Here is a 24,980-nt window from a genome sequence, read left to right as displayed (position 1 = left end):
ACTGGACTTTATGCAAACTGGAAACCATATATCCTGAGGCTGCATTTATTGTAGCTGGGGATTTTAACAAAGCTAATTTGAGAACACTGCTACCGAAATTCTATCAGCATATCGATTGAAGTACACAAGCGAGTAACACGCTCGACCATTGCTACTCTAACTTCTGCGATGCATACAAGGCCCTCCCCTGCCCTCCTTTTGGCAAATCCGACCATGACTCCATCTTGTTGCTCCCCTCCTACAGGCAGAAACTAAAACAGGAAGCGCCCATGCTTAGGTCTATCCAATGCTGGTCTGACCAATCGGATTTCATGCTTCAAGATTGCTTCGATCACGTGAACTGGGATATGTTCCAGATAGCCTCAGACAATAACATTGACGTATACGCTGACTCGGTGAGCGAGCTTATAAGGAAGTGTATAGGAGATGCTGTAACCACTGTGGCTATTAAAACCTTCCCTAACCAGAAACCGCAGATTGATGGTAACATTTGCGTTAAACTGAAAGCACGTACCACCGCATTTAATCATGGCAAGGTGACTGGAAACATGGCCAAATACAAACAGTGTAGTTATTCCCGCAATAAGGCAATCAAACAAGCAAAGTGTCAGTTTAGAGACAAAGTGGAGTCGCAATTCAACGGCTCAAACACAAGATGTGGCAGGGTCCACAGACAATCATGAATTACAAAAAGGAAACCATTCCCGTTGCGGACATCGACGTCTTGCTTCCAGACAAATTAAACATCTTTGCGCGCTTTGAGGACAATACAGTCCTTCTGACGCGGCCCGCTACCAAAGACTGTGGGCTCTCCTTCACCGTGACAGACATGAGTAAAACGTGGTAACCCTCTCAAAGCTGCCGGCCCAGACGGCATCCCTAACTGCGTCCTCAGAGCACGCACAGACCAGCTCGCTGGTGTGTTTATGGACATATCAAATCAAATTTTATTTGTCACATACACATGGTTAGCAGATGTTAATGCGAGTGTAGCAAAATGCTTGTGCTTCTAGTTCTGAGAAGGTGGAAATCTTTAAGTTTGTCAGTGTACATATCACCAACAAACTGAAGTGTGCGCTCCGGGCATGTCTTCACTGACATTTTCAACATGTCCCTAAATTAGTCTAATACCAACATGTCTAAAACAGACCACCATAGTCCCTGTGCCCAAGAACACTAAGGCAACCTGCCTAAGTGACTACAGACCCGTAGCACTTACATCCATAGCCATGAAGTGCTTTGAAAGTCCGGTAATGGCTCACATCAACACCATTATCCCAGAAATCCTGGACCCACTCCAATTTGCATTCCACCCAAACAGATCATGCAATCTCTATTGCACTCCACACTGCCCTTTCCCACCTGGACAAAAGGAACACCTACGTGAGAATGCTATTCATTGACTACAGCTCAGTGTTCAACACCGTAGTACTCCCTGTTCACCCACGACTGCGTGGCCAGGCATGACTCCAACTTCATCAAGTTTGCAGATGACACAACAGTGGTAGGCCTGATCACTGACAACGACTAGACAGCCTATAGGGAGGAGATCGGAGACCTGGCCGGGTGGTGCCAGAATAACAACCTATCCCTCAACATAACCAAGACTAAGGAGATTATTGTAGACTACATGAAAAGGAGGACCAAGCACGCCCCCATTCTCATCGACGGGGCTGTAATGGAGCAGGTTGAGAGCTTCAAGTTCCTTGGTGTCCACATCACCAACAAACTAGAATGGTCCAAACACACCAAGACAGTCATGATGAGGGCACGACAAAGCCTATTCCCCCTCAGGAAACGAAAAAGATTTGGCATGGGTCCTCAGATACTGAAAAGGTTCTACAGCTGCAACATCGAGAGCATCCTGACTGGTTGCATCACTGCCTGGTACAGCAACTGCTCGTCCTCCGACTGCAATGCACTACAGAGGGTAGTGCGTACGGCCCAGTACTTCACTGGGGCTAAGCTACCTGCCATCCAGGACCTCTACACCAGGCCGTGTCAGAAGAATTCCCTAAAAATTGTCAAAGACCCCAGCCACCCCAGTCATAGACTGTTCTCTCTACTACCGCATGGCAAGCAGTACCGGAGCGCCAAGTCTAGGACCAAAAGGCTTTTCAACAGCTTATACCCTCAAGCCATAAGACTCCTGAACAGGTAATCAAATGGCTACCCGGACAATTTGCATTGTGTGACACCTCCAATCCCTCTTTTACGCTGCTGCTACTCTTGGTTTATCATATATGCATAGTCAGTTTAACTATACATTCATGTACATACTACCTCAATTAGCCCGACTAACCGGTGCCCGTATATCGCTTCGCTACTGTTATTTCAAACTACCTGCCCTCCAGGACACCTACAACAACCACCTGAGCCACTGCCTGTTCACCCCACTTCCATCCAGAAGGCAAAGTCAGTACAGGTGCACCAAAGCAGGGACGGAGAGATAGAAGCTGTTTTTCAATCTCAATGCCATCAGATTGTTAAACAGCCACCACTAGCAAAGAGAGGCGACTGCCTACCTAGACTTAATATCATTGGCCACTTTAACAAATGGAACACTACTCACTTTAATAATGCCACTAAGAATGTTTACATATCTTGCATTACTCATCTCATATGAATATACTGTATCCTTCACTATCTATTCTTTACCATCTATTGCATCTTAGCCGCTCTGTCACTCATCCTTATGTTTTATACTTATATATTCTTATCCCACTCCTTTACTAATTGTTTTGTTGTGTAATTTGTTAGATATTAGGTTTTGTTGGGGAATTGTTAGATATTACCTGTTGTTAGATACTGCTGCACTGTCGGATCTAGAAGCATAAGCATTTCAATACACTCACAATAACATCTGCTAACCATTTGTATGTGACCAATAACATTTGATTTGAGCACACACACCAGCCCAGGACCTCCACATCCGACTTCTAACCCTGCGGGATCGTCTGAGACCAGCTACCCATACAGATGATGAAACTGAGGAGTATTTCTGTCTGTAATAAAGCACTTCTGTGGGGGGAAACTAATTCTGATTGGCTGGGCCTGGCTACCCAGTGGCCATGCAAAATCCATAGATTAGGGCCTAATTAATACATTTTAATTGACTGATTTCTTTATATGAACTGTAACTCAGTAAAATCTTCAAAATTGTTGCATGTTGCTTTTATATTTTTGTTCAGTATAGTTGTAAAGTGAAGAACGTGCGCCACGTACGTAAAACGCAGGCTAAACCTCCGGCAAAACAAAACACATACCCATCTGGTGGACGTCAGGCATAAGTCGTCTGAGGAGTTCGCAACATACAGTCAGATCAATACATATGGACATTTACCAAGTTATTTTATCTTCTACCACAGCATATTGGATTTGAAAGTAAATAATGAGCTGAAAGTGCAGATATTCAGCTTTAATTTGAAGGTATTTATATCCAAATTGGGTGAACGGTGTAGGAATTACACAACTTTTTGTGTCCACCCTTTTTAAGGGACCAAAAGTAATTGGACAATTGGCTGCTCAGCTGTTCCATGGCCAGGTGTGTTATTCCCTTATTAGATAATTTACAAGTAAGCAGATAAAAAGGTCTAAGAGTTGATTTCAAGTGTGGCATTTGCATTCGGAATCTGTCACTCGGAATCTGTCACTGCCAGTGAAGCAAGCCATCATTAGGCTGAGAAATCAAAACAAACGTCAGAGAGATAGCAAAAGCAGGTGTGGCCAGATCAACTATTTAGTACATTCTTAAAAAGAAAATATGCAGTGGTGAGCTCAGGAACACCAAAAAGCCGGGAAGACCACGGAAAACTGTGGTTGTTGACAGAATAATTATTTCCCTGGTGAAGGAAAAACTCCTTCACAACAGTTGGCCAGATCAAGAACACCCTCCAGGAAGTAGGTGTATCTGTCTTAAAGTCAACATTAAAGAGAAGACTTCAGAGTAAATAGACGGTTTACCACAAGATGTAAACCATTGGTAAGCCTCAAAAACAGGAAAACCAAATTAGTTTGCCAAACATCGGGAAAAAAATGTTCAGATCTGGAACAACATCCTATGGACAGATGAGAAAGATCAACTAGTACCATTATGATGGGAAGAGAAGAGTAGGGAGAAGGGAAGGAACTACCCATGATCCAACACATACCACCTGATCTGTGAATCATGGTGGAGGTGGTGTTACGGCGTGGGCGTTTATGGCTGCCAATGGAACTGGTTCCCTTGTATTTATTGATGTGACTGCTGACAAAAGCAGCAGGATGAATTCTGAAGTGTTTAGGGCTATAAAACATGATGTAATTCCTACACCGTTCACCGAATTTGAAAGCCTGCAACTTCAGCTCATTTGGTTTCCATTCAAATAAATCCATTGTGGTAGCGTACAGAGCCAAAAGTATAAAAACTTGGTCAATGTACACATTTTATAGACCTGACTGTGTCAAAGTCAGATTGATAAACAGAATAAGCTTGTTGAAACAGCCTTGTAATCCTGTTTAAGATTTGATTGACAGGTAATGGATTTACCCATAGGTCACAAAATGTCTGTTGCCCCAATTCCGTATTTCAGCTTTGAAATAAATAGATGTAACACGTTTAGGAGAATAAACAAGGGTTACAAGAGACAAAATACTCAATCCATATGTGAAACATTCAACCAATTCTGTAAAGAGACATTACAGGAGTCAAAAACAAAATAAATGGAATAACAAGTCAAAGTAAAAAATACCTACACAGGAAATGCATTTTATTTTTGTAATATAGATTCATCTTTTTTTATTCACATGATTGCACTTGTGGTGTTGTAAAATAAAAATCAAGTAAACTTCAAAACATTTACTTCCAGTCTATGGCTTTGTGTAGGCTTTAATAAAATATAGTTATCTTCAATAGCTCTATATTAACAACAGCATCTTGTTCCATAAAGTGCAAACAGAGAACTACTATGTAGATCTCAATGATACAGCCACCAGGACATCAACCCAGGCCAAAATGTCTGTTACTAATGTCAATGACAGTGACAGCAAGTTTCATATAAAACTAGATGCAATCTTTGGTTCTGCCTTAATCTAACATAGACAATACCACTTGTGTGATAAAGTGCAAGTCAGGGGTTCGCAAACGTTTTGGGTCTGGGGAGGGGACCCATTTTATGTGCGCAAATTCATCAGGATCCCCCTCATAATCATAACTCGTGTGATAAAAATAGTCTACAAGGAGTTATGACTTCTGCAGTTTATGGCTGAACGAACCAAGTCTCGGGCCAGGGGAAAGAACATTAAAAAGGCCCGCCTGTTGGCATCGGAGTGAAAATGTTGCAGTTCTCATGGCTCCACTGAATTGCTGCTTTAAAGGTAATATCCTGCAATCGACATATTGCACATTGGAATAGCTGAGTTGAAAAATATATAATTGGTGAAATGTGTGTCTGGCTGCGGACGCCCGGCAGTACCTCTACAGAACCCATTGAGAACCCCTGGTCTAAGTGGGACAAAAAAATAAAGAAAAACATTTCCTATAAAGAACACATTCTGCGAAGCAGGCAGTCGGGGTCATTTCTATTCGAGGAAATGATTCTCAAGTGACCAGATTGTGTAGATTCCACAATGCTCTAGGCAAACTAAGTGGAATACCGTCTGCTAAATGACCAAATGGAAATGGAAAATAGCCTTGCATAACTAGCCTCAGGGTTGATCGAAAGCATTTCAACCAAGACCGAATTTTAGATCGAAAAACAGACATGGCTCACCAAAGACAGGAGATAAAATCTACGAAAGGATGCTGGTGTGTTACTACATAGCTGTGTGTAGGGTAACATTCGACCGGGTACTTGACCTAAACAGCTTTTAGATATGTTGACTAATAGGCTTTTCACACTGCATGTTTTATGTTAGCCCGGGACATCTTTAGCTCTAGGCTAAGAGATGTTGAATCCAGTGTAAATAGCCTATACATGAGGGAAATGGTTGAAGTACAATGTACAATCAAAACACACAAAGCCACATTACATTTCTCAACACTACTTCAGCCAATTTGCATTTCAAGACCCAAAAAAGGTGCATACTGCCCAAAACAACCAGGAACTCGGGAAATTCTCTGACTTCCGAGCATTCAAAACTGGGAACTCGAGGGGAAAAAAGCGATCTCCAACAACCTTCCTCCAACTCGGAATCGTGGGCCTCGTTCTAGAACTCAGACTTTGCGACGTGAAGATCACTGACGTCCTGATTTGACACTTTCCAAGATCCAAGTTGTTTTGAACACAGCAACATGCACACAAATACATGATGCATCAATCCTCTAGAGGCATAGAAACAGTGGTTGGCCCACATATGGAGGGAGACCATGTTCCAATGCTCTCAAATGGCTCCTTCCCTTTCCTGACAACCAATAGGACTAGGAAGGTGAAAACAAGATGGCAGATGGACTAGCACCATGTCATGGATTTCTCCGGTGCGTTGCCCTCCTCTCAGATCAGGTGAAGGATTGGTAGCCATTAAAAGAGCAGCTTATTGCAGTGGTTCCCAAAGTTGTTGCACTGTGACCCATATAAAATAATTTGTGACCCACCAAGAAAACAAGAGCAATGTTTCTGACCAGGACCAGAAACAAACACTAAAGCCACAACCCAAAAAGGATTTGGTCCTAAACCACCAAGCGGTTCTAACCCACCATTACACAGTTCCATAGATAGATCAGAGGGCTGTACTAGCCTTGCTCATTGGGGGCGCTAGTAGTCTATAGGAGCCATTCAGGGCATCCCATAGGGCCTGGAGTGGTGCTGGTCGGGTGTGGGGTTATGATATCTACTCTGGCAATGGAGACGCCAGGCTACTAAATCTCAAAATGCATGATCAGTTATGTTGCTAGAACACAATGATAACTTTATTAATCAAGGACCTTGTAATGCATCATAGCGATGGCTGACAGAATGCATAGTGTTAAATGGGATCTCAGAAGTCCTGCTTGGCTAAACAATAGTGTACTGTACAACACTCATGAGATTCAGGGGCTTGGGTCGCAACTCATGGCCCCATACACCCACGTGCTGCTTTACTGCTGCAATTAAAAACACACAATCATGGTTTCAAAGATGGTAGATGTTCCACCCACACAAGCACTGACAAACACGTGCAATGTTAAGAGTCATTGATAGACGCATACAGAATCCACTTACCAGACACGCACATGGGCACTAAACACTGACACACGAAACAAACATTTACACTTAACTTACAAAGAAAAAGTGTGAAATTATCATAACCAGTAACCATTAAACACAATACTTCTAAAAACAAGATAACCGTGAAGGTATTCAAGGGAATCACTTAACAGCTCTTTTAATTTCTACCAGCCTGCCTCAAAACACTGCAATAAGCACTGGCAGCAAATAGGACAGAGAATCACAGATTGTCAGTCAGCCACTGTAGAATGTCCTAAAGGTGCATAGAAAGACACATTCTCTAACTAGAGAAGTCACCTGTTCAGTGAGTATGAGCTCACTATCATGCTTGTTCTAGATTCTCCTGCTCACTCGGTACAGGCTGTTGGAGCAGAATGGATCCTCTGATTTGGACAGAGATGCAGAAATGGTTCAGCAAGCAGGACGTCCCCTGGCTCAAGGGCTGTGGCAGTGTAATGCACTGCATCCTGGGATAGAGGGCTGCATTTTTGGCAGTCAGTGCAGTGATGTACAGATAGTATGAAGAGATGGGCCGTGCATCTGTCTGCTTCAGGCTTTCTTATTGAAGTTATTCACTGCGCAAATAGAGAAAGGATTTCCAGTCTTTTAAAAAACATTGCTTCTAAAGGCAGTCAGTCTATAGACAGCTAAGTGATTTATTTTAGATGGCAACAAAGGCTGAGCACAAGAGACTTAAAATCATAAGACGTAATACTTGGCGTTAATAAAAATGATCAAATCAAAAATGACTGACTTGATGCTTTGCTCCCACAACAGTGACTTAAATCCAACACAATATCATCATGGCTCCACTGAATCCTGTTGATTGCACTGATCAATGAAAATGCAGCTATAATATTGCATTAGCTATTTATGATTGGCTAGTTATAATATATCAGTATAAAAGACAGACCAGCATATAGAGATTATATTGGCCTCATAATATCAACCCTCAGCCACATCTCACTATGAGGTGACTGGTTGGGTGGGTAACGGCTAACTGACCACTAGTCACTACAGTGAGAGTGATAGCGGTTAACATTTGGCTACTTTGAACAACTAGGAATGAGCAGCCATAGAGTATGGCACTACACAGCTAGGAAATATGCTCTTAAAAGCCTTGAACAAATAGGGAAAACTATAATCCAGGATTTTTTAAATACAATACGAGTACACACACACAATAAATAAAAACAACAAGGAATACTATGGCATAATACGATCAATTATGGATAACAATTTATGTGGAATTTCAAGGTACTACGAAATCCTTCCAGTTTCTAAGTTTGTTGTTTTTAGCACTGCAGCGTCCTATTGATGGGCCAATCAGCAGAGTAAGTGACCGAACAGCGGCAGTACTCACAACCAACTAGTTTAACAGACCTCAGAGTTCTACAGTTATTAAGCTTGATTTAGAGTGGCTCCCTAAAAGACAAGTGGCCATTAAGTTGTGATGGCACTATGTAGGAGCTCATTGCACGTCTACCACTATCTGATTAGGGACTGGAATAGTCTTCTATAGGGAGATGGATCGACTATTCACCCCAACGCTCTGTGCTGTTTCATAATGTCCTGGCTCCAAACTCACAGTTCTACACCGAGCACAATGCAGCAGCCCAAAAGGCAAAATGGTTTAGTGTGTGTGTGGTCAACATGTCACTGTGCATGGTGCTAAACAGCAATTGAAAGTTTGAAAACTGAAGAAGTTGCATTTAGTACTTGCTGTCCTCTCTATCCATGGGTGCTTCATTCTGTCTCTCCAAAACTGGGCACGCTACCAACACCTTCTGCATATCCTCCTCCTGCTGTTTTTCCTTCACTCTATTCGCTTATCCTCTCCCAGGCTTCATATGGCCCAAATTCCCCCCTCTTTTAAATCCTTTGACAAACAGCACTCTTCATCTAGCAAACCCCTGATTATGTCTTTATCCCACAACATTATTGTTGTTCTGTGCTGCCACACCAACTAGCCCCTCCCCATCTGGAACTAGAGCCCCTCCCCTGGCAACCAGCAGCTCCTCCTCCTGAATGGGTGTTGCAAAGAGTTTCTCTGGGTCACCCGTGGCGACAGAGGAAGCACGGTGATTGGTCCTTTCCAGCTTGCGGTGCATGCGCGGCTCCTGGAGCGAGTCCTTCTGGTCAAAGACGTCCCTGATTCGGTTGACGCAAACGTTAGCCGCTTCCCTAGTCTCCCTGGAGAGCTGTGATAGGCTGAGAAAGCCATGGGGAAGGTCGTCCACCACACACAGGGTGACTGGCTGATCTACGTTCCTCAGGCGCTTGGCAAACATCACAGAGTCATCCAGCATGGGGTCTAATGCACAGGCCTAGGGGGAGGAGAGATAAACGGTGTCAAAAAGGATATTATAGGATCAAGTAAAAAATAATAATTGGTGGAAAAGACCCAAAAAGGATTGGGACAAGCCAGTCCTCAACTCCATTTCCCTCCCTCTCACCACTAGGTGTATGGGGGGTAGTCCTCTCAGCATGCTGTCGGGGGCCAGTAGAGGAGACATGTAGGGGTTCCTGACGACAGGCGAGGTGGCCAGCTTCATCTCAGCCAGCCGCTCAGAACGCAGCGGTTCGAAGCCCAGGGGGAACTCCCGAGGGTGCTCCAGCACCACGCCCTCCTCCCCCTCAGGGGGCGCTATGGCAACAGAAGACAGAGCATCCGACATGGACACCACCTCTTTGGAGAGGAAGAAGCTCACGTTGTCAGGCTGGAGGGGTACAGGAAAAATAGATTACCATGGCAATACATAAGTTAACACTAAGACCAGGATGTGGAGACCTGATGATACTGATGCGTCTTTCCGTTGGGACCAGACACTTGTTCTAAGAATCTACAAGCCTCAAGTATATTTTTTCACATTTCAAATCACAGGAACAAACATTGACATGTTTCACTGTGACATCATGTGACAGTTCTTCATATTCCCCCTGTAGACAGAGGCATTCATTCAGACTGGCTTTACAGAAGCACCAGAGATGATCCCCATACTGACACACTACAGGTTACACTCAGACACACAGTTCTGTCTGCGCCAGTTAAATCTGTGGAGGAGGGAACAAGACAAGCAGCTTGGTCACCATCTATTTGCATAAATTATTCAGAGAGGCTTAGTTAAGACAAACACCAACACTTCAGTGACAAGTGTGTCTGAAGTTGTTGTAAAAGAAGGATGAATCTGCAACACTGATCAGAAGTCAGTTTACCCCCCCCCCCCCCCCCCCAAATGGTCAGGATTTGGGGAGGGTAATCTGATCCTACATCTGCTTTAAAGGGAAACTCAGGGAGTATCATACCGTGGTTTCGGGGAACACCATTGCATTGTGGGCAGGTGTGGTGGGGGCAGCAGCGGGGGTGGCGATGGCATTGTTGGCGTGGCCTACGAGGCTCTTCAGAGACTCTCTCCTAAGGGAGAAGTCCGAGGGATGCTCAGGGGGGTTCGAGTGGTGTGAGCTGATGGATGCCTCAGACACACTCTTCCTCACTGACGAAGACGTGTCTGGAGAGAGAAGAGAAAGTCATTGACAAACCAAAATAAGACAGAGGCAGAGTGAGAGAAAGACTGAGGCCATTATGGAACAGGGAAACATCAATGAAGACATGATTGGAGGACGGTGAGAAGAGGCGGGAGTGAGGGACATGCAGTTATCGGGAGATGGATAATAAAAGCTAAAATCGTTAGATACTACATTCATTTTTGGACAAATAAATTATTGATATACACCATTGATTGACGAATAACACTTAAAAATGCCTTGTGAGCTTAGTTCAACTGTCACACCCCATCAGAACCACACAATCTTATTTCACGCCAATGTTATAAATGTAAACGATATAAATGTAAACTAACACTGTAAAGCTTTAAAACATGGTTAAAACTACATTTTTTATCACATGGGTTCCTTCCATCCATAGCAGTCTACAGTTTGAATTTGAGTGGTTACATTGCTCCAGGCCCATCCCTCAGCTTTTTACCAAAACAGAGGCGGGTGCCCGCTTTGTTATCGTTTCAATTGCGGATTCTAGCTTTAAGCAATAATGGTGTCATTACGATATGATCTCCCCGTCACAACACAGCTGTAAGAGGTGTCATGGCTTGTCTGTTCTCAAAGCTGTACTCACTGAGCTCTTCTATTAATAATGTAGTCCCCATCATGGCCTTTAATAATGTACACCCCCCAATGACAAAGTCATTAGTCTGGCCCACAGCTGCTGTGTGTCAGGTAACATGGTGACGCCTGGAATAGTCTGCTTACTGCAGGGTTTCAACACAATTATAGTGGGGAGAGCCTTCTGTGGCCTGAGACTAAGCAGTGAATTGATATGTATGGATGAGGGTGTGACGTAACAGGGTGGTAGCCATGGGTGATTGATTGGTTAAGATGTTAACTATGGATATCAATTTTAATAAAAATCATACATACATGGCCCTTCCGGTAATAGGAAAATATTATTTCACCTCAGTCAGACACAAAGATGCGTGAACACAAGTACATAGAGACACACATACCCTCTCACCACAAGACACACCCCAGCCCCTCCAACACACACACACCTGTTGATGCCGTGGCAGCGGCTCTGTTGGGGTCCAGTAGGGAGTGGATCCAGTTGGAAGCTCCCTGTTTGAAGTCTCTGAGCAGCAGGGCCGTGTCTCTCCTCACCATGCTCAGAGTGCTCACCTTCTCCACCTGCTTCTCTGCCTGGGGCTCCTCACCTGGGAGAGAGAGGGAGGGGGAGAGGGGAAATGTGGTACCCATCACTCATCAGCATTGATTGGCATGCACAAACACCACGCACTACACTCCGGTGCAGTAAACCATCTCTGCTCCCTCTCACACAGTCGTACCTGCGTAGGCGCTGAGACACCTGGAGAGCACACTGAGGGGCAGTAGGGGGTCAAAGAGGGTGAGCAGGCGGGAGGGCGAGGCGTAGGCGGTGAGCAGGATGGCAGGGTAGGCAGCTACGATGCCATCAGGCATTCGCACACCATGAGAGGCAGCGCGCATCGATGTTGTAATACACAGGTTACCACCGGCACTGTCACCGGCCAGACAGACATTCTCCCCCGTCCAACCTGAGAGAGGAGAGTCAGTCATTAGATTGAGGCAAAAAAGTGAGAGAGAAACAGCAAGAGGGAGAGAAAGGAGAAAAGATGACTAAAAGTGAGAGTCTATATAACACTTCCAAGTCCCACTCTCTGTGCCCGTGTTTATATGGGGCAATGTTTCATCTTCTCCCACAATGTTTTATATTTGGAGACATAGGTTGAGACTATGACATTCAGTTGAGTGAGTTCCAAGCTAACCAGTCTTTAGCTTTCTGTCATAATAATCTATTAAGTACCAGGAAGTATCCATGGTAAATATTGAGATCATTGCGAATAAAGTCCACCTGAAAAAAACAGGCATGTTCATTTACATATACACAGCATCAAAATGTTGTCAAAGACATTTTCCACTCTGGGATATTAAAGATCCTTTATTCTAAGATAAAGTGGTAGTGGTGTGTAGTCCTACCCAGCAGGTGGTGGTTCTTGATGGCCCAGCAGTAGGCGTAAAAGCAGTCCTCCAGGGCCCTGGGGAAGGGGGCATCAGGGGCCAGAGAGTAGTCCACAGACAGGATGGGCACACCCAGGTCCTGAGACCAGCTCTTCAGGTACGGCTGGAGAAGAAAGAAAGGGGGTGAATGGAGGTGAAAGGAGTGAGTTAACCCCCTACCAGGGCAGGCAGAGTGCTGTTTGCAGTTCTGAATGCTTCTTAGTGCCCCCTAGCTAGCTTTACAGGAGGTGGTGTTAAGGATAGGAGAAGAGGTCCTGACCTTGCAGGTTCTGTAATGGTGAACTACCAACCCAACCTCAAACGTACACTGCAGAACTCCAGTGGTAGTTTGGTAATTCTGTTATGAAAATACCAGGTATGCGCACTGTGCTCACAAATGCAACATGACAACCTTGCTCTCACTACACAGGGGTGGTGTTAACCTGTTGTTGCTATGCAATTTGATGTCATGGTAGCTAAGTGATTAGCATTCTTAGAAACATACTTCTCAGATCAAAACATCCTTAGAATATTTGCTTTTATAACCTTGTACGGTCATCAAGTACTTAGCCTAGTCAGAGAGCGTACATCTGACAATAAATCTCATCTGACAATATTAGTCTGCCCTCTACAGAACACCTCTCCTCTTCTCTCTAAGCATCAGGGACAGTGTCAGTAGTGACAGCTCCGCCTCTCTAAACAATACACAGAGAGCCTCACCTCAGTGGCCCATGACTGGATGTGACCACGTCACACTGCCAGACACCACCTCAACACCATCCCTGGGAATCTGCCCTGCACTCTTAAAGCCACGCTGTCATTATGGATCCCAGTCTGGCACCGCTGACGTGTGTGGTGTGTGTACCTGCGTGTCAATCTGAACGATCGCCATTGTCAGTACATGATGCGTTTTGACACCCGTCAGCACGGCTGGCCAGATCTGACAATCACAAGGTTTGCCAGCGGCCCCCATAGAGAGAAGAATACCCACAGAACAACAGGCTGGGTCTAAACTGTCCTGATGAGAGGTGTGTATGGAAAGTATGCCCACCTATCCATAACCTTGCAGATCATCTCCTACTGCCGGGGTTACAGGGTGTAGTATTTCCACTCAGCAGAGACAGGCACTGTGGTTAATCTGCTTCTGGGCTAGCACCTCTGACACACACACTTGAGTGATTAAGTTGTGGCCCATCCATTATTGGGGGTCTGGATCAATGGGCTACTGAGAGGGACACCACAGACTTCTGCCCTCACACTACACAGCTCCCTCTGTGTGAGAGAGTGAGAGCTTCAGCCCTCAGACACTATCCATCTCCCTGAACACTCCAGGAGGAGGAGTGAAGGTGGCAGGAGGGGGAAAAGTGAAAAATGGAGACACCACAGACTCCTGCCCTCACAGGCTCTATCCATCCCCCCACTGGCCAGGGGGAAGAAGGAAGAACAAGAGTGGGTACAGTGCAGGAGGGAGGAGAGAGAAAAGAAAGCAAAGAGCCAAAGTGATTACAAAAATGACAGAAGAGGTCATTATGACAAAGGAGAGTAGAGAACAAAGGGAATAATGATCAGAAAGGAGGAACGCGTAGAGGACAGGTTTAGAGGAGAGAGTCTAGAGATCACACACAGATAGGCCCTAATGGAAGATGTCTATGAAATATAAAGCCATAATAACTTCATGCAGAGTTCCAGGCTAATTCAACATGACAGGCTTGTTCCTCCTCAGATCACTTCCTATAGCCTCTGGTTGCTAGGCTATTGGAGATCAAGGGACTGCCAGTCCACTCTGGTTTCATGGTGACGCTTCTCAGTGGTTAAAAGTAGCCTGCTGGTTATATAATACTGTCTCATCTGTCAGAGGCTGAGCTCTGAGCTGACCACTTCAAGAGGACAGGGGGAGAAGGAGAGAGGAGAGAATGAGGAGGGAGGAAAGAGACAGGAGTGGAAGAGGGGGTAAGGGGGGCTGGCCTGCACCAATTACTAGATAATAGAGTGATACAAATAAAGTCAGTGTGTCCATCAACCCTACAGGATGAATTAAACGGTCTTTAGCAGGAACAGCTCACTACAGGGAAGCCATGGAGTGAAAACACAATCATATCCTCAAGACCACCAAGTACCCCTCTAACAACGCAACTCCCAAACTGTTCATTAGAATTGTTTGATTCCAGTTAACTATAATATATTTAAAAAAGACATTGATGTCTTGAACACAGATAGGCTGTGGAGAGAACCAGGCCACACCATGGGCTCCCACCATAGAGACCCTAGTTAGGCTAAAGGTGAAACGTGATGTCAATTCCTTACCAACGAACGAACGAGAGAGAACAGAATGTGTTGTTACCTCGTGAGACTTGGAGGTCTGGGCCACAAAGCCTCCTCCGTGGTAGTGAACCAGGAGCCAGCGAGAAGGGGGGCTCTGCTTGGTCTTCATTCCCAGGGACAGGGAGATCGGACCCCCCTCAGAACGAGACAGGGACAGCAACGCCTCACTGTCCTACAGAGACAGACAGACAATCATAATCAAAAGGTAGAAAAATTATGTTTTCACAATTGCTACAGATATTGATTTGTCTGTTTGCTTTACAGCTCTCTGTTGAACAATCCCTTCAGTCAGGATTAGCTGTGCGGTTTTTTCTCTGCTCCTGACTGTCCTTCCATCTCCACCACAAACACACCATCCTCATTCCCATTCATTAACATTAGCAGGGAACAGCAGAGAGGCGTTCGCTTGTGTCCTCCACATAAAACGACAGCTCTTTGACTGAGCAGGATCAATGAGTGAGTTGAAAGTGTTGGCTGATATGTCTGGTTTAATACCAGACTACAGATGCTCAGCTCTGCTGTTCAATACCTCCCCAAATAAATAAATGTGAGTGTGTGTGTGTGTGTGTGTGTGTGAGGATTTAAAGGGATTAAGAGCCACGGATGAGCAGAGAAGACACTGTTGTTTACAACAGCTGCTCTCAGACAAAGGAAACGCAAACTAACAGAATCCCTTGATGTTCGAGCATTTCACGCAGGAAGAGGCTTCTCAACAGCTTGAAGCCAATTAATATGAGAAATACACACTGTCAGACTGCTGCTATTAAAGTTAGTACAGCGACAGCAGCACATTTTGATCTACCAGTTAAAAGGTTCTGCATGTCAGATTTGAAAGGTTAACAACAGTGAACTTTGATGTAGAATCAGCTGAGACTGGAATATAACCAGTATGAGACCAGGGTTGTATTCACTAGGAACCGAAGAACCAAGCGGGACCTACCTGCATTTGTCCAATACAAACTTGTTTACTTTGCAAAACGTTTTTCGATTATGCTTCTAGCCTTAATTTGCATTTTGATAACATACTTACAGTATTTCACATTTTTGTGTGTATAGTATTGCTTACTATTTTTTTTTTATCTTGGTTTCCATTGAACGCGCCATAAAAATAAAGGCATTTAAATGTATTATATGAAAACTGCCTTGGTCCTCCTTTTTCATCACATGTAAAGGTGGTTTGAAATGTGGCTTGAAATATCCGATCCCATGTACTTTTTGGCTGTTCAGACGGCAGGAAAAGTACGATTTGAATCAGATATAAAAAAAAAAAATTAAAATAGGATTTGAGTCACTTCAAAATGCCAATATGAACAAGGCTTTAGTTACCTGCCCCTCCCTCAGCTCGTAGGAGATCAGCCTCATCTGCAAGGGGCCAGGGCCGGTGTGGGCTGACGGGGCCTCTATGGTGACAGTGAGGTGCGGATTGGCCACCAGCGGGAGGTCAAAGGGCACAGGGGGCACCGAGAGGGCACGGTTCACCTTCACCTGGGTGGACGTCATACTGGCTAGACTCTGAGGGGACGAGTAGAAGGCAAGGAGGAAGAAGATTACGTTGTCATCCGTCACAGATACACCGCAATGTTTCAGTCTTTTCCTTCAGGAGGAGGGACAAGAAAGAAAGAGTGAAGGCAGAGGGCAAATCAGATAAACATTCATAATTCACCATATCATTTCATTCTTTTGTTTTGAACTTCCGGTCATTTGTAGGTCAATAAACTTGACAAAAAGACAAAGCTGAGAGCATCTCCTCATGGCAGGAAAGCATCCAGTAAAATCTAAACACAGTGACAGTATTACAAGCTCTGTAACTACATAACTATGAGACGCATGAAAGAGAGTCAAGATAGCCAACAGGACAAACGCTGAGACAAACGCATGCAAGGGAAGAGTACTCTACCACTGAGCTGTACATCTCAGCGCAAGGGAAGAGTATTCTACTAGCGACCCATTCCAAAGTCCATCCAGTGGTCAGTGACTCACAGATAGAATCTCAGTCTCTGTGATGTTCCAGAAGGCCTTCCAGAAGTGGACGTCCAGGTTCTGAGTGATGCGTTCAAACTCCGCCCCCCTTAGCTCCGGGTCAATGGCGTACTTCCCTGAGGTAAAGAAGGAGCTGGCTGCTACACCTGGAGAAAGAGGGAAGGGGGAGAGAAGATAGTGGAGAGATGGTTGTAGGAGGGAGGCAAAAAGGAGAGGTGATAAAGACAGTTGCAGGTAAAAAAAAAAAAAAGAGTGGGTCAAGGTAGTGGAAGTGGGTCACGGTAGTGGAAGTGGGTCAAGGTAGTGGAAGTGGCAGAGGGAAAAATGTATAGGTATGGATAAAGATGAATGAAAAGAAAAGGGACAGGGAAGAGGAGAGGGAGTAGCTAACATCAAATCACCACCTCACTGAGACAGAAACACAGGGAGGGGGAGGCAGAGACAGCGCGATGGCCATGAGTGGAGGCAGTACATGCTACTGTTAAACAGAACTCTTTCAATCCCTGTAGCTACAGGAGTGTCTGGATGGGACAGAGCAATGGTCACTTGTTGTCCAGGAGAGCTGAACTATATGGCTATTTGTTCTGCCACGGCACTAAAACAGATTCCCCTAATCTAATTAAATCACCAAGACTTGGTTAATAGGTGACCATGGGGATAGAGTGACCATGTCAAAGGCTGGCTCTATGTCCCAGACAGACTATAGCAGTGGTCAAGGGGGACAGATACTCACCATACGGTGCAATACCTCCTTGCTCCACTGGGAAGCAGCATAAAGCACAAGACAGTGTTCGATCAAATCATTTGGGTGTGCGGTCACATCCTTTATAAACAAGAGGTGTAGACTAACAGTGAAATTCTTACTTGTGTGTGCTGTATGGAAAAAGTGTTTCTGTACTCATAAGTGTCCATATATCCATGACCTATGAAATGTTGGAATCCTTCTAGACTGTAATGTCATTTGGGGATTAAGAAAGAATTTAAAATGTGTGTGTGTGGGTTAATGGGCAATGTAAGTAAGTCTTCCTTTAACCTCTCTTGGGTAGGGGGCAGTATTTTCACCTCCGGATGAAAAGCGTGCCCAAAGTAAACTGCCTGTTCCTCAGGCACAGAAGCTAGGATATGCATATTATTGGTAGATGTGGATAGAAGACACTAAAGTTTCAAAAACTGTTAAAATAATGTCTGAGTATAACAGAACTGATATGGCAGGTGAAAACCTGAGAAAAATCCATTCAGGAAGTGGAATTATTTTCATGTAGCTGTTTTTCAACTCAATGCCTATAGAGAATCCAATGGGTTAGGAATCAGATTGACATCTAGTGGAAGCCATAGGAACTCCAGTCTTTAGACATGGTTTCAGGCTTTTATTTTGAGAAACGACGAGTAAACAGCCCTTTTGGTCAGAGGACAGAGGAACTCTGCAGACCTGATTCGGCGAGCTCCGTTTGTTATTTTTCCTTTCTATTGAAAACGGTATTGTCCGGTTGAAATATTATTGATTATAAAGACAAACAACCTGAGGATTAATTATAATCATCGTTTGACATGTTTTGACAAACTTTACCGGTACTTTTAGTATGTATTCGTCTGCCTGCTGTGACTGCCTTGGAGCCATTGGATTACTGAACAAAACGCACCAACAAAACTGAGTTTTTGGGACATAAAGAGGGACTTTATCGAACATTTACTGTGTAACTGGGAGTCTTGTGAGTGCAACCATATGAAGATCAAAGGTAAGTGTTGTATAGCACACTATTACTTATACCTAACATAAGGACAGGACATGAAACGGGAGTAGAAATTAGCGTGGACATTGGGGGGGTTACAGGGTGCCCTAAAGGGACAAAACTAGAATATCAATACACAACATATTCCTCCCCCTTTTACCTTTGATGACTCATAAGGAAAAAGTAAATATTCACTGTTTTGCCTATTGTTTTCTTTTTAATATAAGTTCTCTTTATGCAAGTAAATGAACTTTTCAGAATAACCTCTTCTAAACTAGGGATAGAGGGTAGACTGCCTCAGTCCCCAGACCTGGGGTGTATTCTGCCCCAATGTCAGTGGTTAGTCTGAACTAAATAGTCAACCTGTCAGGGTGTTGTCTTTCTCTTGCAGGGTAATGACGACGTACAGGTGAGTCTACAGTCACATTATCGCTGAGTCGGAGTGGTGATGGTGTATGCCCAGACTGGGGTGAAACAGTACCCTGAGTAGGCACTCTGACTGGTTCAGAGTCTGGAGCACTTTCCACATTCGTAGGTTGCTGCAGAGGATGTTCAGGTGATAGCTCATAGTTGTGGTAGGTCTCCAGTAGCTGATCTTAGTTTGTCATTTGACAGGAGTCATCTGAGGTTGGTTCCTTGCAAAAGTTGATCCGCTTGTCTTCTCCATATGATGTTCTCCGGTGTGTGAAATGTGTAGGACACAGGCCCTGTTTGTGCAACCACTGTGGCTGGTATCCACTTTGGAGCTTTGCAGTAGTTCCGAGCAAGAACTCGCTCTCCAGCTATGAAGCTTCTGTGTTTTGCTTTGCTCTGTCTCTCCACCTGTGCTCGCTGTTGTGTCTGTACAAACGGTCTCGTCTTTGGAGGTCTCAGGAGGTCGAGTCGCGTGTGAAGCCGTCTTTTCATCACGGCTGACGCGGGGGCCACTTTGGTTGTAGCATGGGGAGTGTTTCTGTAAGTTAACAGGAGGTGTTTAGACACCTATTGAGGGAGCTGGCAAGCCGAAGCGACTGAAGATTGACCGTAGCTCTTCGATGGTTCTTTCAGCTGAGGTGCTCTTCATCACTGTGACCTCAGGCCATTTGCATCAACTACGACTAAGAACATACGATCTTCCAGTGGGCCTGCATAGTCTGTGTGGACTCGCTGCCAAGGCTCCTCTGGGAAGTCCCATGGGTGTAGTGGCGCTAGCTGAGGCATCTTATCTTTTGACATGCAGAACATGACTTGACCTCGTCTTCGATAGCTGCGTCCAGACCTGGCCACCAAAAGTAGCGGCGGGCAATCTCCTTCATTCACACCATGCCACAGTGCCCTGAATGGAGTTCTTCAAGCACCTGCCTTCTCAGTGGCGGTGGTATGATGACTCGAAAACCACATAGCAAACGTCCAAACTGAACTGTGAGCTCGTTTCTCCTCACTAGGTAAGGTTGTAGGCTGTCCAACATTTCTTCTTTTCCACGAGTGACAATGTCCACGACCGCCGACATCACTGGATCAGTGTGGGTGACCTTTTTCACTTGGACAGAAGTAACTAGGGCGTTCGTCACTTCCTTAAAGTAGAAGATTTCAGCCTGGGAGTGCTCAGTGTGTGCGACAGGTAAGGGAAGCCTTGAGAGGCCGTCTGCATTGCAGTGCTGCTCAGAACTTCGGTACTTGATATCGTACTGGTGAGCAAATAACAACCATCGCTTGAATGCCGGTGGTGTGGGGACCAAAGATGGAGGTGAGGGGTCTATGGTCCGTCAGCAGTGTGAATCAACGGCCAAACAGAAACTGATGACATTTCTTTACTCCAAACACAATGACGAGTGCTTCACGCTCTATCTGTGCATAATTGCTCTCGGCTTTACTTAAGGTCCGTGATGCAAAAGCGATTGGCCTTTCTTCACCTGATGGCATGATGTGTGAGACAACCGCACCAACGCCATAAGGCGATGCATCACATGCCAACTGTAATGGCAAGTTGGGGTTGAAGTGAGTTAGGGCCTCTGAGCTAAGGCCATTTTCACTTTCTTGAAAGCCTCCTCACATCTGTCTGTCCACTTCCACTGTTGGGTTGTGTTCAAAAGTACATGCAGTGGCTTTAACATGTTAGCTAGGTTTGGCACAAAGATTGTGTAGTATGTCAGTAGTCCTAAGAATGATCACAGCTGACTCACGTTCTGTGGGGATGAAGCTTCCGCAATATCTTTGCTGTCTGAGGCTGTATAGAAGGAGAAACTACATCACCTTACACTACAGCCCACAAAGATGACTCTGAAAACATACAGTGAGAGGAAGCGTGACCAAAGTTTTTATGGCGTATGGGACAGGTCTAGCTTTGAAGCATTTGGGTTGCTGTCTGGTTTCAGTCAGGTTATGTCCTTTATTCTGCCAAGTTCTCCTTTGAACACATCTGCGTGTTTCCTCAATATCCCTTGTAGGTTGGTGTCCTCTTTTGCAGCCATGTGAATTTCCTGCCAGTTTAGTTTGATCTTTACCAGCCATGTGCGTCCTAGCAATGCTGGATGGTTACCTTTCACAATGTAGAGTGGTAGCTTTACCTTCTGTTTGTTGAGCTCCACTGTAAGAATCATACTTCCTCTCACTGTATGTTTTCAGAGTCATCTTTGTGGGCTGTAGTGTAAGGTGATGTAGTTTCTCCTTCTATACAGCCTCAGACAGCAAAGATATGGCTGCTCCAATGTCCACTTGCATCCGTACTGCATTTCCATCCAGTAGCGGTGTCACCCAGTACCCGTATCCATTGTCTGAAATTAACATAACATGCAAAAATTCCTCCCCTTCAGACACTTTGTTCATCCTCTGTGTGCTCCATTTTATGCACTTCCTTTTTGTACTTCCTGAAGTGGCTTTTCCTTTGTTCAGTACTTTTGTTTGATTGTGTCTTTTGGTTTTTACATGCACATTTGATGTGACCCTTTTTTCCACAACTTCTGCAGCCTAAGTCTTTGCACCAACACTCCTCTGCTTGGTGATACTGCTTGGTGATCTGGTTTCCCACAGCAATAGCATGGCTTCCCACCTCCTGCCTTGTTTTTTAACCACGTAGACACCTTATGCACTTTGGTCGATGCACTTAGCTGTTGTGCGTCTTTATTTGCCATTTCCATTGACGTACTCAACATTACAGAGAGCAATAGAAGTTACTCTCAGTCAAAAGGCGTTTCTGAATTGCCTCGCTGCGCATGCCACACATTAACCCATCACGTATAGATAGGGTCACTCATTGCTCGCCCAAATTCACAGTTTTCAGATTACTGTTTCAAACAGCCACAAACAGATCGATTCCCTCCCCTCTTGATTTCTCTTATGAAACCGGAATCTCTGCGATTATCAGTGGTTTGGGAGAATGTCTTTTTAAAAAGGTAGACAATTTCATCATATGATTTATCACCAGGTTTTTCAGGCATTACTAGGCTGCGCAGTAGATTGAATGTTTTTCCTCCCATAAGTCAAAAATGTTGGCACAACAACTTCTGCTTTAATTCCATTTGCCAACACAAAGTACTCAATACGTTCTGTGTAAGAACTCCATTGTTCCACAGATTCATCAAATGTTCCTACATTTCCAATCAATGCAGATATTTTCGGTTTATTTTTATTTCGCACACTTTTCAGACGGTCCCGTACTCCCAGACCCTTTTCTTTTTTTTAACTCATGCTGACTTCACTTTCTCACGCAGCGAAATTCTTTCTATCCCTCGAGGCCGTGACATCAAAGGCTAGCTAGCATCACTCAACTGGTTAGCTCCACGTTTTGTTTGAGTCTTTCTAAAGCTGATTTTTTTTATATTTTTTACTCAGACTTTCTGCAGAAGATGAGCACAAACGTGAGAACGTTTCTTCCTCGTCTCCAGTTTTGTTGTAAAGCACACTATTACTTACACAACTAATAAAAGGACAGGACATGAGACAAGAATAGAAATTAACGAGGGCATTGTTTCATGCGTTTCACAGGAAGACCATTCAATGTAGGTAAGCCAAGGGGAGTTACAGGCGCCCTAAAGGGACAAAACTAGAATATCAATACACAACATTAAGGGATTCATTTTATCGCCTGACTTTTGACTCCTCTACCTGGCTGGAAAATGCTTGTATGCGTTTGTGTGCTGGGCGCTGTCCTCAGATAATCGCATGGTATGCTTTCGCCGTAAAGCCTTTTTGAAATTTGACACAAGGCTGAATTAACAAGAAGTTAATCTTTAAACCGATGTAACACACTAGTATGTTTTATGAATTTTTATTATGAGTATTTCTGTTTTTGGCGCTATGCAATTTCACCGGCTTCTGGCCAGGCCACGCTAGCATCCCACATTCCTTAGAGGTTAAGGTTAATAATGTATTGTATCTAGCATTGATATTCACCCTCACAATCCCTTCACGTCGACTGAGTTGCCATGTCAGTAGAATGGTTTAGGATGTAAATGAGAATTTATTAATGATTGAGTGGCTTTTGTTTCCATCAATAGGGAGGTTTGCTGGAGCCACTGACCAATGCCTGACTGGTTGCGCCTGTAGTTCTCTCCAAAGGCCACCAGGCCGATGGCTATGGTCTGCAGACAGGGACGGATGGCTGGAGTGAACTGGAAGAGGAGACATGAACACAAATCACTCTAAAATATTTTTCCCTGAGGCTAACCAAAAGGGCCTCAGTCATTCCAAAAGTATTCCTCCCTCCAAATCTCCCCCCTACCTGGAATCCAAGGCAGCGTCCGTAGAAGCAGCCCTTGTGCATGGAGGAGTACTCCCGGACAAAGCTCTGGCTGAGGCCGCTCTCCTCGTGGAAGAAGAGGTTCCCGTGGCTGTTGTCGTGCAGCAGTCGCTGGGCCAGGTAGAGCAGGGCTCTCAGCTGACATAGGGCCGAGCAGTAGGCCTCCATCTCCCCTGCGTTGTGGGCCGTCCGAAAGAAGATGCTGCGTCGGTTGGTGGAGATGTAGCGCCCCTTGTGGATGATGTGGAGAATGCAGCAGCGCACCACCTAGGAGAGGGGTGGGAGGAAAAAGAGAAGGGAGTGAAAGAAATAGGCAGGAGGAGGAAAAGTGCTTGTGTGAGAGAGAAATAACATTAAAAAAGAGAATGTCAGAGCAAAAAACAACAGGTACAGAAAAGGAGTGTGAGAGACCATGAAAAAAGGTGGAGACAGAAATTGAGACTATTTAATAGAGGTAAGCAGCTGGCAGAGAGGTGGTCATGATTTCTCATCAATAAAAGAGGGATCCTGAAAAGGTTCTATCGTGACAATCAATTGGTAGAAAAAAGAAAAAAAAGCGGAAATAAAAATAAACTTGAGGCATACGATGCTGGTGTTGGGTTTTCCCCAATTTTGAGGCCATCAGGCACACACACATATATATATATATATATATATATATGCACTAAGGACACTCAAAAACACAACACACACACACACTCCCTCAATCTCTCTTAACTAGAGAGTTGTCACACATACAGACAAACAAACCCCGCCATTCTACCTTGACTAGAGAGCGGTATCCGTTGGCTGGTATGTGTGGGTCAAAGTCAAAGTGGTGGTAGACAGCAGCAAAGCCGGAGATGACAGGTTCCAGGCTGCTGGCGTGCTCCTGGATCAGGGTCATGGTGTCCACCAGTCGCTGTGCCGCGCCCCCCTGGGCCCCCTCAGAGAAGAACGTAGCATTCTCCTCACACACACTGTACAGGGCAGTAAACACGGCCTTGGTGTCCATCACTGGGGGGGGAAGAGAGGGAAGAGAGAAACAATCAGCATGCAACACCATACAAAGACTGATCCTGTCTTATTCCCCCAAAATAGGCTATACTTAATACTCACTTTACTCAAATGGCTGACCCACTATAGCCAGCCTTATACAACAGGTGATTTGGAGTAAGAGTCTATCCCATGACATACTAGACAACATACAGATAGCCACATTCAGAAAAACAGGCATTGTTGGCATCATTACCCTAGCAACGCAATACTGCTGTTACTAGGGTGGCACATTTTGGGTAATATTCAGAGGTGGAAAATGTCCATGGGAATATATGGGAATTAATATTAATACCATTTAAATGTTGATGTTTTTTGCTTTGGAGATATTTACCATATCATATGGAGCACGAAACAAATATTTTACCTTATCATAAGTAGACAATTGAAAATGATTAAATCCTTCCAATAGAAATAAAAACACTTCGTTACGAATTGAATGAGTTGACTTCACATGGAATGATT

At 44.6% G+C, this 24,980-nt stretch overlaps 1 protein-coding gene across 2 annotated transcripts in view; it reads right to left on the bottom strand.

Moving 5' to 3' along the window:
- Nucleotides 1-4,731: 4,731 nt before the first annotated feature.
- Nucleotides 4,732-24,980, bottom strand: part of LOC110537667 (hormone-sensitive lipase) — a 39,187-nt gene continuing 18,938 nt past the window's right edge. For both annotated transcript variants that reach the window (XM_021623884.2, XM_021623893.2), the window contains 12 exons: nt 24,244-24,476; nt 23,463-23,747; nt 23,262-23,352; nt 17,034-17,179; nt 16,380-16,565; nt 15,073-15,225; nt 12,711-12,855; nt 12,041-12,268; nt 11,750-11,908; nt 10,491-10,693; nt 9,641-9,904; nt 4,732-9,511 (listed from right to left, as the gene is read on the bottom strand). In XM_021623884.2, coding sequence (XP_021479559.2) covers nt 9,110-9,511; nt 9,641-9,904; nt 10,491-10,693; nt 11,750-11,908; nt 12,041-12,268; nt 12,711-12,855; nt 15,073-15,225; nt 16,380-16,565; nt 17,034-17,179; nt 23,262-23,352; nt 23,463-23,747; nt 24,244-24,476 — 2,495 coding nt within the window. In that variant the 3' untranslated portion in view covers nt 4,732-9,109. The remainder of the gene's footprint in view (nt 9,512-9,640; nt 9,905-10,490; nt 10,694-11,749; nt 11,909-12,040; nt 12,269-12,710; nt 12,856-15,072; nt 15,226-16,379; nt 16,566-17,033; nt 17,180-23,261; nt 23,353-23,462; nt 23,748-24,243; nt 24,477-24,980) is intronic.

This window comes from Oncorhynchus mykiss, chromosome 2 (genome assembly GCF_013265735.2).
Source record: "Oncorhynchus mykiss isolate Arlee chromosome 2, USDA_OmykA_1.1, whole genome shotgun sequence".
Lineage (NCBI taxonomy): Eukaryota > Metazoa > Chordata > Actinopteri > Salmoniformes > Salmonidae > Oncorhynchus > Oncorhynchus mykiss.
This window is presented reverse-complemented; position numbering and strand designations above follow the sequence as displayed.